Source organism: Notolepis coatsorum (assembly GCF_963971535.1).
Source record: "Notolepis coatsorum genome assembly, chromosome: 18".
NCBI classification, from domain to species: domain Eukaryota; kingdom Metazoa; phylum Chordata; class Actinopteri; order Aulopiformes; family Paralepididae; genus Notolepis; species Notolepis coatsorum.
The window spans coordinates 19,046,109-19,061,741 of NC_140182.1; the positions used below are offsets into that span (position 1 = coordinate 19,046,109).

The following is a 15,633-nucleotide window of genomic DNA, read 5'->3' on the forward strand; positions in this document are numbered from 1 at the left end:
GATATTTTTTGTTCCACAGATCATCTGGCGCTTCATCCATTTATCAATGGACAATGCAGTCATCGATGCGAGAGACCAAGTAAGATATGCCCTGTAGTTCATGTGACGTGACTGTACTGTGAATGTTACCAGCAAACTTCTAAATGCACTGAAACAATGGTTGGTTATCCTCCAGTGTTCACTTTTTATAAGGTATTGTCTTGGTAAATTACCATAATCCTATACTGTGAATGTTACCAGCAAACTCCTAAATGCACTGAAACAATGGTTGGTTATCATCAGCCAGTGTTCACTTTTTATAAGGTATTGTCTTGGTAAATTACCATAATCCTATACTGTGAATGTTACCAGCAAACTTCTAAATGCACTGAAACAATGGTTGATTATCCTCCAGTGTTCACTTTTTATAAGGTATTGTCTTGGTAAATTACCATAATCCTATACTGTGAATGTTACCAGCAAACTTCTAAATGCACTGAAACAATGGTTGATTATCCTCCAGTGTTCACTTTTTATAAGGTATTGTCTTGGTAAATTACCATAATCCTATACTGTGAATGTTACCAGCAAACTCCTAAATGCACTGAAACAATGGTTGGTTATCATCAGCCAGTGTTAACTTTTTATAAGGTATTGTCTTGGTAAATTACCATAATTTTATACTGTGAATGTTACCAGCATATGTGTCTAATGCACAGCAACAATGGTTGGTACTGATGACTTGTCACCCAGTTTATTGAACATATTTTGAAATAAAAATGTTCATTTCATCAAAGTTTCAAGTTTTCTGCATTGTAAAGTATTCTGTATTTTATAATAATGTTTTCTGGACCTACTTACTTGTTCGTTAGCGCCAGGCATGGTGGTTGATAAGGTAGTAGTATTTCCAAGTGAAACTAATTGATATATTATCAATACAAGCTATTATTACTTTATGAATGTATGGACGAATAAATTGGAAAACAGGTAGGTACAGAGCAACACAGTGTCTACAACACAGGAGCAGATTATGCACAGTACATGAATGAGAAACAGTCAAAATGTTTTTTTTTTTAGTTTATTGCATGCACATGATCTATAATACCTGATTGGTACAATATCTACTAACCTGATCAATACAATATATTCCCACCTGATCGATATAATAGTATTACTGCATTTCAAGTTTGTCAGTCAGTCAGTCGGACTGTCAATCAAACAATCAAACAATAAATCAATCAAACAACCAACAAAACAATCTATCAATCAATCAAACAATAAAACAATCTAGCAATCAAACAACCAACAAAACAATCTATCAATAAAACAACCAATAAAACAATCTATCAATCAAACAACCAACAAAACAATCTATCAATCAAACAACCAACAAAACAATCTATCAATCAAACAACCAATAAAACAATCTATCAATCAAACAACCAACAAAACAATCTATCAATCAAACAATCAATAAAACAATCTATCAATCAAACAACCAACAAAACAATCTATCAATCAAACAACCAATAAAACAATCTATCAATCAAACAACCAACAAAATAATCTATCAATCAAACAACCAACAAAACAATCTATCAATCAAACAACCAATAAAACAATCTATCAATCAAACAACCAATAAAACAATCTATCAATCAAACAACCAACAAAACAATCTATCAATCAAACAACCAATAAAACAATCTATCAATCAAACAACCAACAAAACAATCTATCAATCAAACAACCAATAAAACAATCTATCAATCAAACAACTAACAAAACAATCTATCAATCAAACAACTAACAAAACAATCTATCAATCAAACAACCAACAAAACAATCTATCAATCAAACAACCAACAAAACAATCTATCAATCAAACAACCAACAAAACAATCTATCAATCAAACAACCAATAAAACAATCTATCAATCAAACAACCAACAAAAAATCTATCAATCAAACAACCAACAAAACAATCTATCAATCAAACAACCAATAAAACAATCTATCAATCAAACAACCAATAAAACAATCTATCAATCAAACAACCAACAAAACAATCTATCAATCAAACAACCAACAAAACAATCTATCAATCAAACAACCAACAAAACAATCTATCAATCAAACAACCAACAAAACAATCTATCAATCAAACAACCAATAAAACAATCTATCTATCAATCAAACAACCAACAAAACAATCTATCAATCAAACAACCAACAAAACAATCTATCAATCAAACAACCAATAAAACAATCTATCAATCAAACAACCAATAAAACAATCTATCAATCAAACAACCAACAAAACAATCTATCAATCAAACAACCAACAAAACAATCTATCAATCAAACAACCAACAAAACAATCTATCAATCAAACAACCAACAAAACAATCTATCAATCAAACAACCAACAAAACAATCTATCAATCAAACAACCAACAAAACAATCTATCAATCAAACAACCAATAAAACAATCTGTCAATCAAACAACCAATAAAACAATCTGTCAATCAAACAACCAATAAAACAATTTATCAATCAAACAATCAAACAATAAAACAATCTATCAATCAACCAACAAAACAATCTATCAATCAAACAATAAAACAATCTATCAATCAAACAATAAAACAATCTATCAAACAAACCAATAAAACAATCTATCAAACAATCTATCAAACAAACCATCCATCCATCCATCCATCCATCCCAGTCTAAATTGCTTTATAACACGTTCAGTACCTATTATCACCCGGGCGGCGCACCGTTCATAAAAGTGCCTGTAACTCCTTTTCTAAAGAATCCACCTGGATTTTTACCTGTGTTGACTTTTTTTAACTTGTAATTGTGAACGAACGTTCATTGTGTACATCAACTTGTCGTCGTCAAATGAGCCAAACCATTTCCCCATAGTTATAATATAAAATATAGAAATAGCTCCGCTAAGATCATGAGATATGCTAAAATCGCCCAGGAATCCTGGCAATGCACAGTCATTTCCGGATTTCTGGCCGGCATTCAAAGTGTTAAGCAATAAAATATCATAATATTAGTAATAACAGTAAGGACAATCAACAAGAAACATATTAATTTACAAAATAGTCACTCGATCGGGTAGTCATTTTTCAAGTGTGGCCACTCAGATACATTTACAGGGCTTGTTCTCGTATTTTGTGACAACCGTCTACATATTTTGCAGCTAATGCTGTACACTGACTTTTCTCCCCACACATGTATAGCAGCTTTTGGTGATCAGGGAGATGGATAAACTGTGCGTCAATTTTGTTTATTTTATCAAAGAAGACTTCTCTTAGATCCTTGTATTTCTCACAGTATAGCAGGAAGTGAGGTTCTGTCTCAATGTCCCCCTGATGGCAAAGTGAACACAGCCTGGCCTCTCTGTCTCCTGCTCTCTCTCTCTCTGTCTCCCTCTCTGTGTCTCTCTGTCTCCCTCTCTCTGTATCTCTGTCTCTCTGTCTCTCTGTATCTCTGTATCTCTGTCTCCTGCTCTCTCTCTCTCTGTCTCCCTCTCTCTGTATCTCTGTCTCTCTGTCTCTCTGTATCTCTGTATCTCTGTCTCCTGCTCTCTCTCTCTGTCTCTCTGTCTCTCTGTATCTCTGTCTCTCTGTATCTCTGTCTCTCTGTCTCCTGCTCTCTGTCTCCTGCTCTCTCTCTCTGTCTCTCTGTCTCTCTGTCTCTCTGTCTCCTGCTCTCTGTCTCCTGCTCTGTCTCTCTGTCTCCTGCTCTGTCTCTCTGTCTCCCTCTCTCTGTCTCTCTGTATCTCTGTATCTCTGTCTCTGTCTCCCTCTCTCTGTCTCTCTGTATCTCTGTCTCTCTGTCTCTCTGTCTCTGTCTCTCTGTATCTCTGTCTCTCTGTCTCCCTCTCTCTGTCTCTCTGTCTCCCTCTCTCTGTCTCTCTGTCTCTCTGTATCTCTGTCTCTCTGTCTCCCTCTCTCTGTCTCCTGCTCTCTGTCTCTCTGTCTCCCGCTCTCTCTGTCTCCCTCTCTGTGTCTCTCTGTCTCTCTGTCTCCCGCTCTCTCTGTCTCCCTCTCTGTGTCTCTCTGTCTCTCTGTCTCCCTCTCTGTCTCTCTCTCTATCTCTCTCTCTGTCTCTCTATCTCTCTGTCTCTCTGTCTCTCTGTCTCCCGCTCTCTCTGCACTGAGGAGTTGGTGATGTCACGCAGTAGTAGAGCAGAATAGATGCAGGTTGCGGGTGAAATTGCTTCACTGCTGTAGTGTCTCAGTACTGGTCCAGCTTCCAGCTTCTCTCTCCTCACGGTCCAGCTTCTCTCCTCACCGTCCAGCTTCTCTCTCCTCACCGTCCAGCTTCTCTCTCCTCACCGTCCAGCTTCTCTCTCCTCACCGTCCAGCTTCTCTCTCCTCACCGTCCAGCTTCTCTCTCCTCACCGTCCAGCTTCTCTCTCCACACCGTCCAGCTTCTCTCTCCTCACCGTCCAGCTTCTCTCTCCTCACCGTCCAGCTTCTCTCTCCTCACGGGCACACAGAGTCCCACTTCAGAGCGGGCACATTTACATGATTGGAACAGCTGTAAATGCCTAGTCTATATGCGAAGTCAGTCCCCGTTTGAATATTTTTTTAAGATTTCCAGCTCCAGTGTTCCAGTGTCCATTTTGCATGTATAACCAGTTATTATATAATTAATTAGAATGTTAGAATTCATTTTAGAATGATGATCAGTGTGACTGTACTCCTGAAAAAGTATAGTAATATGGTTTATCTGTATTGGGAAAGATACAGACACATTAGCTGGTTGAACAACATCTGTATGTGTGGTAATAATGCAGATATTGAGTGTGTTTCTGTGAAAATGCGCGTGGCGCCACACGCCTCTGAATCCAATCAAAGCGAAAACGATCGCTTCCAGCCCGCGAGTCGCGCGCCCGCGTGCGGCCGGTGGGCACAGCTATGTCCGTTAACATGGGAGCGGAAGTGAAGCGCTGGTCACCCGCCTGCCCGCCCGCCTGCCTTCGCGTGCGACTGGTGTGCCAGGGCCGTCACTCCTCTCACGCCAACTTGACTCATTATATACCAGGGAGTGTATTTTTTAGCACTTTCCAAAATCCATAAATCTCTCTCTACCTCCTCTCCCATTCTTTCTACCCTTTGCCTCTCTCTCTCTCTCACTCCTTCCCACTGTGTTCCCTTCTCTCTAACTCCATCTTTCTTTCTTTCTTTCTCTCGCTTTACTTTCCCTCCCACACTGTATATCTGTGTGTCTCTCTCTCTCATTCTCCCTCCCACACGGTATGTCTCTCTCTCTCTCCCTCTCCCCCCCTCTCTCTCTCTCTCTCACTCTGCCTCCCACACTGTATATACCGTAAATCCTCTAATATTGGACGGGTCTTGTATTTACCTCAGCTGCAAAGAGCACCAGGCCTTTATTAGAGAGATGCTTATATAAGAGGCAGGCCTTAATTTCACAAACTGGCCAATTGTGATTGTTGTTATTTAGACATAAACATATACAGATCACATGAGTATTTGCTTTGTCAGGGTGAAACTGGTGGATTAACGTAATTCACACACTGAAGTTGGAACTGTCTATAGGTTGCGGGGTCCGGGGACAATTTAGCGTGTGGTACCTTCTCGACTCTACCTCAGTCGAATCGAGTTGCATTGATAACATGCAGTAGCTTTAGCTAACGTTATCATAGCATCATGATCTGGTAATGTGTCAACTGGACAACGCCAGCCTCGTCTGCCAACGCCATATAGATAGCGAACGTTAACGTTTGCAAACGAAGCCAACGCCATCCAGCCGACACCACAGATCTGGCTATGACAACGTTAGCTAACCCTAAAGCTAACGCGAGGGAAACGTTAATGTAGTCAGTGTAGCGGGAGGCAGCACTTAATTTGCATTGGCAAGAGTTTATCTCATTCTATATCACGGCACGAACAATTTTAAAAACTATTTTTTGCGACCTTGTATTGGAAGCCGGCCTGTATTTGTCTGCATGTATCAAAACCCCCGGACATTATAGGGGTCCCGTCCTCTATTTGAGTACCCTCCACTATTGGAGGATTCATGGTCTGTGTCCTCTCTCTCTCTCTCTCTCTCTCTCTCTCTCAATTCAATTCAATTTAAATTCAAATGGGCTTTATTGACATGGGAAACATACGTTTACATTGCCAAAGCCAAACAAAACAAAACAATCAAACAGAGAAAACAAAAGAAATCAGTACATTACAGACGGAATTTCTTGTACAGTCTTTATGGTGGTTGCATTCCGCTGGATGTCCTTTTCTTGTCACAGCAGCTCACAAATCTTGCTGCTGTGTTTGCACATTGTTGTATTTCTCCCAGTAGGTATGGGAGTTTTGAGTTATTGTCCATGTTTTCAAAGTCTCTTTGGGTGTTTGCAATTTGTGGGAAGTATATGTCTCTGATGTCTTGGTATAGTGGGCAGGTTGAAGTATATGTCTCTGATGTCTTGGTATAGTGGGCAGGTTGAAGTATATGTCTCTGATGTCTTGGTATAGTGGGCAGGTTGAAGTATATGTCTCTGATGTCTTGGTATAGTGGGCAGGTTGTTAAGAAGTGGAGCTCGGTTTCCACCTCATCTTGTGTGCAGTGGGGGTCTGTCTTCTCTTGGGAGCCAGGTCTGCCTATGGCGGCCTTTCTCGATGGCTAGGCTGTGCTCGCTGAGTCTGTACCTAGTCAAGGATCTTCTTAGTTTTGAGTCAGTCACAGTGCTCAGGTATTCTGCCACTGTGTACTCTCTGTTTAGGGCCAAATAGCATTTCAATTTGCTCTGGTTTTGGGTTGTTTCTTTCCAATGTGTCAGATAGTTTTCTTTTTGTTTTCTTATAATTTGATTTAGTCCAGTGTGGTTTCTGTCTGGTGGCTCTGCTTGTGTTTGTGAGCAGAGTCCCAGAACCATCTGGCTGAGTGGGCAAGGCATCTATCGAGGGTATCTCTGTGGGTGAGGGCTATGTTGTGGAGTGTGTCTGGGTCGCTTTCTTTTAGGTGATTGTGGAATTTGAATGCTCTTTTTTGAATTTTTATGATTAGTGGGTATCGTCCTAGTTCTGCTCTGCATGCATTATTTGGCGTTTTCCGTTGGGTGCAGAGAATGGATTTGCAAAATTCTGCATGCAGAGTCTCAATTTGGTGACGTCTTGGTTTGCAAGAGTTGCAAGACTCTCTCTCTCTCTCTCTCTCTCTCTGTCTGTCTGTCTGTCTCTCTCTCACTCTCTCTCTCTATCTGGCTCTCTGTCTGTCTCTCTCTCACTCTCCCTCCCACACTGTATGTATGTGTCTGTGTCCTCTCTGTCTCTCTTTCTCTCTCACTCTGCCTCCCACACTGTATGTCTGTGTCCTCTCTCTCTCTATCTCTCTCTCTCTCTCTCTCTCACTCTGCCTCCCACACTGTATGTCTCTCTCTCTCACTCTGCCTCTCTCACTCTGCCTCCCACACTGTATGTCTGTCTCCTCTCTGTCTCTCCCTCTCTCTCTCTCTGCCTCCCACACTGTATGTCTCTCTCTCTCTCTCTCTCTCTCTCTCTCTCACTCTGCCTCTCTCTCTCTGCCTCCCACACTGTATGTCTCTCTCTCTCTCTCTCTCTCACTCTGCCTCTCTCACTCTGCCTCCCACACTGTATGTCTGTGTCCTCTCTCTCTCTCTCACTCTGCCTCTCTCTCTCTGCCTCCCACACTGTATGTCTCTCTCTCTCTCACTCTGCCTCTCTCACTCTGCCTCCCACACTGTATGTCTGTGTCCTCTCTGTCTCTCTCACTCTGCCTCTCTCACTCTGCCTCCCACACTGTATGTCTGTGTCCTCTCTGTCTCTCCCTCTCTCTGCCTCCCACACTGTATGTCTGTGTCCTCTCTGTCTCTCCCACTCTCTCTCTCTCTCACTCTGCCTCCCACACTGTATGTCTGTGTCCTCTCTCTCTCTCTCTCTCTCTCTCTCTCTCTCTCTCTCTCTCTCTCTCTCTCTCTCTCTCTCTCTCTCTCTCTCTCTCTCACTCTGCCTCTCTCACTCTGCCTCCCACACTGTATGTCTGTGTCCTCTCTCTCTCTCTCACTCTGCCTCTCTCTCTCTGCCTCCCACACTGTATGTCTCTCTCTCTCTCACTCTGCCTCTCTCACTCTGCCTCCCACACTGTATGTCTGTGTCCTCTCTGTCTCTCTCACTCTGCCTCTCTCACTCTGCCTCCCACACTGTATGTCTGTGTCCTCTCTGTCTCTCCCTCTCTTTGCCTCCCACACTGTATGTCTGTGTCCTCTCTGTCTCTCCCACTCTCTCTCTCTCTCACTCTGCCTCCCACACTGTATGTCTGTGTCCTCTCTCTCTCTCTCTCTCTCTCTCTCTCTCTCTCTCTCTCTCTCTCTCTCTCTCTCTCTCTCTCTCTCTCTCTCGCTCTCAGACTGAAATGTGTTTCCTTGTGGAGTTAAACGGACTAGTGTCCAGTCAGTGACATTATAAACTACACACGGGGCAGTTGTTGAAATGTAGCTATCAGTGATTATATCTGAAATATGTCGCTGTGATGAATAAGAAGTGGCTCTTCTTCCTGGCCGTCAGCAACTAACCTTTTCAAAATGTTCCTCTCTTTGGTATTTAGGGTTAGTTCACAAAGCGGGTTCTGTGTGTGTGTGTGTGTGCGCTAAACGCTGTGTGTGTGTGTGTGTGCGCTAAAGGCGCTCTGTGTGTGTGTGTGTGTGCTAAACGCTGTGTGTGTGTGTGTGTGTGTTAAAGGCTCTGTGTGTGTGTGTGTGTGTGTGTGTGTGTGTGTGTGTGTGTGTGTGTGTGTGTGTGTGCGCTAAAGGCTCTGTGTGTGTGTGTTAAAGGCTCTGTGTGTGTGTGTTAAAGGAGTCTGAGCTCAAGAGCTCCTCCTCAGAATTTCCCCTTTTTCTTTTGTTACATAATATAAAATTACAGATTCATACCTTCAAAATAAGCCATCAATTGTAAAATTTGAGCCGATAGTTTTCAATCAATGTCCTATCAAACATTCTGGTAAAATGCTAACTACATTCCAGCAGACGAGTTTGAAAGGATTCAAGTGAATTCAGCTATCTGATGAAAAAACTACACTCCCAGAATTCAATGTGATCAATGTCACTAGACCAATTCACACCTGGAACAAAGGCCCAGTTTCTAGTCTGACGTTCCTTTGTTATTCCAATGAATGGACCCAGCAGGAGGCCTAGCCCTAGAGTGACACATTGATTGATTGATTGAAAAGTTTATTAACAGATTGCAGAATGGGTACAGTACAGTACAGCTCAATACATACAATTGTTAAGGGGATGCAGACCAGAGAAAGACTTTCGACTTGTTTACATCAGGGTCTCCCATTTTCAATTCATCATAACATATATGACATACATGACATACAGATAGACAGTACTGCTACATCTATACATTTATGACATATCAGATTTGCAAATACAGTACTGTTTGTGATACAAAAGTGTCCAGAAAAGGAGTGTATATACATTTGGCATAGAAACTGTACATTGGAGGAGGTTGGTTGGGTGGGGTGGGGTTGGGTGGGTTGGGTGAGGGCTGTACATTGGAGGTGGGGGGGGGGGGGGGGGGGGGGGGTTGGGAAGGGGACACACACACATTTTACACTGTACATTGGAATATTGACAAAGCCTTACTTGGTCATTTACTGTACAACTAGGTTAGGACATTTGTAGGGGCCAGTTTCGAATTGCAGTCTCACGTAGGTGTTTTTTGAGAGTGTTTTTGAAGGTGGGTAGTGATTCACATTCCTTTACAGCTTTAGGCAGGGCGTTCCACATTGATGTGGCATAATTGCGAAACGTGTTTAGTCCCTTGTTTGATCCGAATCTGGGTTTTACATGATTTGTGGAGCTCCCTCTGGTGTTGTGATCGTGGTATTCACTGACCTTTGGGAAGTATTTTGACATGTACATGGGTACCTTGGTCGCGTAGTGTATCTTGTAGACCAGGCCCATTGCAAGTTGCTGTACTCTGTCGTCTACTCTAAGCCATCCTAGGTTGTCAAAGTGGGCAGGGGTGAGGTGGGTTCTAGGAGTCAGGTCAAGTAGTAGTCTGACTAGCTTGTTTTGAGATGTTGAGATAGCATAATTATTATACCAACACAATACCAACATTTTTACTTTGATACAGATAGGAAAGGTAATGGAATATATTATTAGATGACAGGACATGGAAAATTCTTTATACAATTATTTAATTCATTATAATTTAAACGCTATTGAATAATAGTTAATTAATACAATTATTCTGTTACAACTACTGAGCTATATACACAGTAAATATTGCAAATGTGTGTGTGTGTGTGTGTGTGCGTGCGTGCGTGCGTGCGCATGTGCGTGTGTGTGTGCGTGTGTATGAGATTTATGATTGATACATGATAAATTTTTCTCTATTAGAAAAGCCGAACATGCTTCTATAACAAAAATGCAGAAAATCACATGGCTCTATGTAGCACATTTTTGTATTAGTATTGTATTTGTATAGTATAGTATAGTATAACATAGTATAGTATAGTATAGTATAGTATAGTATAACATACACTGTAAAAAATTAATGTTTTTTCACAGGAAATTCACTGTATTATTTTACAGGTTACTTTTGTTTTTCTACTTTAAGTGTAAATGCCATAAAATACAGTAAATAACCTTTTATCAAAATATTAACCATTAAATAAAGGTTGTAATCTGTAAATGTATTTGATTTTACTGTAATTTGACAGTAAATATTTGGTAAACATTTGCCAGACATTTACCGTTTTCTTGCAGCTTTTTTTCTTACAGTGTATAGTATAGTATAGTATAACATAGTATAGTATAATTGTATATAGCATAGTATAATTGTATAGTATAGTACAACATAGTATAGTATAGTAAAGTACTCAAACCCTCACAGGGCTCCTCGTCACAGTGGGACAAACATATTTGTCAAGTTTGGTGCAAATCAGACAAAGCTTTAATAAGTGATCAAATAAACGACCAGTATGGTGGACTTCATACTGTAGGTTCTTATGGCAAATATGTTCATTAATTTAAGAGCAGCATCTTTGTGACTGTATTAGTAACGGGTCAGGAGATACACCCATTTGGAAAGTGAAGGTTTGGCCTGATGGCGGCACTCGAGAAAAGTCATGGAGTGAACTAAACCAGTAGGTTTCTTCCTTGGGGTCATGAATGTGCACACAGATCATTTGATGGCAACATTACTTTTCAAGATATTTTGTTCACAAACAGACAGATGTGGGTGAAAACATAACTTCCTTGGAGGAGGTAATAAAAATCATCTGGATGTGTCAAACGTGATAATGTACTTCTATTAAGCAACAGAGAAAGATGTATCAGTACTTGAAATGGAAATAATTGCTCACATTTGATCAGAAGCCAAGAATTATTTAAAGAGCCATTTCTTCATAAAAATCCCCTTTATTTTGTATTTGATAAAGAATCTGCAAATATATGATATACATGTACATACACCAGCCCAGATGGAAGACTGGGCCGCGTCTATGCTTTCTACAACGCTGCTCGGTTTCCGCATTGCCGTTTTGCGCTTTGATTGACAGAGCGTGCGCATGCGCATGAGCCGCGACAAGCTCCTCTATCTAAACTCTGCTTAAGCTCCAGGAGAGAGGAGAGAGGCTGAAAAGCCGCAGTTCTTGCCCGACTGATGAGAGCCGAATCCGGGATCCGATTTTTCTGATGAATACCCCCAAAACATGGAGGTCCCGAACGCAATTTATACAAATGGAAGTATTGATTACGCCGTAACGAATCATTAAAAAAATATACCGTTAACTGGAATATGTTGTGTGTGCCTTTATACATATGTTGGATTATGTAATTGGTTTGTCATGACAAACTAATAAAAAATCGCATCGCCGGCTTCGCGGCTGCGTTGCCGGTCCGCGACCCGAGCTCTGGTGTCCGCTGGAGCAAGCCGCAGGTGGTCAATCAGAGCGCAAAACGCCAACGCTGAAACCGAGCAGCGTTGTAGAAAGCATAACTGGGCCAACCATATACATAATAAAAAGAAGTGACAGACCTAATGTCCTAATAGAGCTTTTCAAATGTATAAAAGGATGTTCATGAAATTATCTGTAATGTACATATAACATGTTGCAGGACACTGAACAAATGCAAATGTAACAGAAATAATAGTACTGTTCCATTTTCCTCGTCACACTGTGAACAACAGATGGCCACTGAAGGTAGTGAAGTGATTAGAACTACTGTCATGGATCCATGTATTTGCCCAGAGCTGCACAGACACCTCATCCCCTGCCTCTAGTAGAAGTGAGGCTCCATTCGAAGAGCTAACATGACCGGTAGGTTGTTTTGCATATGCAGCGACAACATGTTGACCATTTTTAACCAGTTTAGCCCCTGTTCCATCTGCTCCTCCCAGACCATAGATGAAGAGATTGAACAGGTAGACACCCTTCACTGGAGCCGTGAAGAAGCCTGTTAGAGAAACAAGATCATCAGTGTCCACTCCTCTAATCCAACTAACAGATAAATATGAATTGTTATTTACGATAGCCCTTAACATTACTGGACCCATACTTCCATTATCACGGTGCATGATAAACTAAAAGTAATTTATAGTAAATTAAAGGAGCAATAGGTGCCTGTTGATTTTTGGCAGAATATTTGTAAATCCTTAAACTGAATTCGACAACGCCCTTCTTCCCGATCAGAACGACGCATCAGGACGCCTCCAAAGCCACGCCCCCCGCTAGGTAGCTACAGCAGGCAGCCGTGTGTCAGCAGCAGCAGGCCTCTGTGTCACACGCACAACAAGCACGCCTGTCACTCAAGGTCTTGATAGACAGCTCGCTCATTCCAATCGTTTGACTTGGTCGTTCATTTGATTGGATCTTGTTGTTTTAGCTCCTACCCCTTACCAGAATGACAGATCTTTCTCATTTTGGTCTCAAACGTCTTATTTTTTTAGTACTATCCATTACTGTCGAGATAAAATAAGAAATCTAACATGTTGCCAAAAATCAGTGGTCGCCTATTGATCCTTTAAGAGTTGTCGTGTTAATCAGAAACAATAAGCAATGTGTGGAAAGAAACAGATTTGATCAAATTTTTTTTATTATTAATTACATGAAACAAGACAACACAATAACCACAGTAACAAAACACATAACTCCACAGGAAAATAACAAACAATAATAATACAGAATAACAAATTATAAAGACAAAAAAGAAAAAGAAACAGCGTTCAACCTTTCAAATATAGATGGCAACTTCAATAACAAAAATGTCTTCAAACATGCCAACCTTTCACCACCTTTACAAAGTGGAGTGACTGAAAAGACTGTTTACGAGAGTGTTGCCGCAGGTTTACTGTAGATAGCCTAGGTCCCTTACACATGTTGTCAAGACTGCTAAACTCGCAGAAGGTAAAGTGTAAGAAGAAAGAGGATTTTCCTCCAAGTTGGTTGACAGGTCAATCAGTCTGCCAATATTAGTCCCTTGGGGAGATGGCATGTGAATTGACAAATAGCGCAGAATAGCTAAATATCAACCCCCCCCTAAAATCCCCCCAGTCAAAGTTAAGAAGGACAAGACAAAAAACAAGACAGACAAGACATTTCCTCCACCCCCTCCCATGAGACCGCCGGACCCCCCCGATCAAGCACCCCAACCCCGCTCAGCCGCACACGGCGGTCCTTACCTTCTCAGCTGCTGCGAACCACAGGTCAATGCCAGCCTGTCCTACCCCAATCACCCGCGCCGTGGATATCTCAAGATAAATCACATCCAACAATGTTAGGGACCAGTTAATCACTGTGAGCTTCTCAGGCTCCTTCCATCTCATTGCTATTAGCTTCTTCGCTGCTGTGACGCCCGCTAGGACAACCCTTTTCAGTTGTACGGACGCGGGTAGTGTCGTTATATCGTTCAGGAGTAGCGTAACAGCTGTGAATGGGATAGTTAAGCCACACAGATCAGAAAGTTTGTCCGCTATTGACCTCCAGAAGTGGGCCACTGGTGGGCAATCCCAATTGTTACGAAGGATCAGATTAAACCGAATATATATATTTATTGATTGATATATATTGCATAATATTTGTATATCGTTTGATATCCCTTGTGTATTCCTTGTACATATACACGGAATATCCCTTTAACCTAGTACAGACCATAATATTTCGTTCTCCTATTGGACAGCGGTCCCTTGGGCGCCATTGCCATACCTCCAAGGTCTGGTTCAAAGTCACCGCCAAAGACTTGCCTGGACATGAACGGTTCTGCGCAAGGATATGAGACAGGAATAAAGCTGGTACTAGTTTGTTCACCTAACGTATAAATACGGCGCAGGTGAATACAGAAGCACTTAGTCTTAAGTGAGTTACCCAATAAGTTGAAGCCTCACCCACGATACAACGTGTGGTGAAGTATGGCCTGTTTGGCCCCAAGTAGAGCATTGAGACCGCGTGCGAATTAATAACTGAAGTATCAGAGTTTAACGCTGTACCGTCGAGTTCGACCTATTCTATTAAGTCAGTAATAGTCTATTTATGTATAGTGTGTCGTGCGGCGACCGTTCTACAGTGACCAGCATCACCAACGTTTCCTCGTACCAGCTAGTGTGCTTATCCAGGCTGGGCTGCTTACCCTGGCGCTTTCACCCGAGGAGCCCTAGACGAGGACCGTGTGGATCATGTACACTGGATAACCTACCCGACGAATGCATAGCCCTTTTCGGCTGGATTATATTTGCTTTTGGTCCTGTAATTGATGGAGCGGAGAATCGCCTACACCCACAGTTGTGTGGGATTTACCCTGTGAGGAGCCACGTCGAGCCCGCCTCTCAGAAGCCTGAGGCCGGCTAGTTTTCTTCCATGCGGAGCTGCATGCTACGGAGAACAGCTGTATTCGTCTGCGGATCAAGAGATTATTGCACCGTCTCCTGTACTTGGAGTCTCTTTATCATCGTTGACCCAGACTCTACTACCGACAAATCCTCTCCCCTTGCTGGCTTACAACCGGAGGGACCCTACCAGTATCTCCCGCTATCCTACCAGAGTACCATAGATATAATTCCTAAGATTCAGGTTGTATTATTATCTCCTGCGTAATATGAGAATGGACATACGTTATTGATTTGCCTACGCACATTCCTTTGCCTTATAAGCGCATCCAAAGTAAAGTATATTATGTACTATCATTACTGCTAATAAATACTTAAACCCAGTTTTGTGTGGAACCGAGTCATTGTGGGAAGTGTTCATCATAAGATACCTGTGTACTGTATGGCCAGTAGTAATGTACATAAGACAGTAGTGGTTTAATGATACCATACTTATTAATACAGTCAGGGAATTGTACCCCTCAGTTACAATTGGTCCTTCGAGCCGGAGGGTAACTAGCGTAATATTAATATAGTAGTATTAATATTAACATGGCCAATGATGAACACTCCACAAAACGGTTCTCCTAAAGTAGATCGCCCGCAGCGTAGACGGCAGACACCTCAGTACTTAGAGGATTACGTTGCCAGTATACTACCTAGCCTTCTACAGACGTTAAACGCGGAAAAAGTAGATAGTAAAATTATGTCCGACCCTACCGACCAGGCTACCCCGCCAGTAGAGACCCTAGTGGGTTCTAACGTAACTGA

General features: G+C 41.7%; 1 protein-coding gene across 4 annotated transcripts in view; it reads right to left on the reverse strand.

The window, feature by feature from the left end:
- Positions 1–11,542: 11,542 nt before the first annotated feature.
- Positions 11,543–15,633, reverse strand: part of LOC311244676 (complement C1q-like protein 2) — a 41,037-nt gene continuing 36,946 nt past the window's right edge. For all 4 annotated transcript variants that reach the window (XM_084334312.1, XM_084334310.1, XM_084334311.1 and 1 more), the window contains one exon: positions 11,543–12,458. In XM_084334312.1, coding sequence (XP_084190438.1) covers positions 12,175–12,458 — 284 coding nt within the window. In that variant the 3' untranslated portion in view covers positions 11,543–12,174. The remainder of the gene's footprint in view (positions 12,459–15,633) is intronic.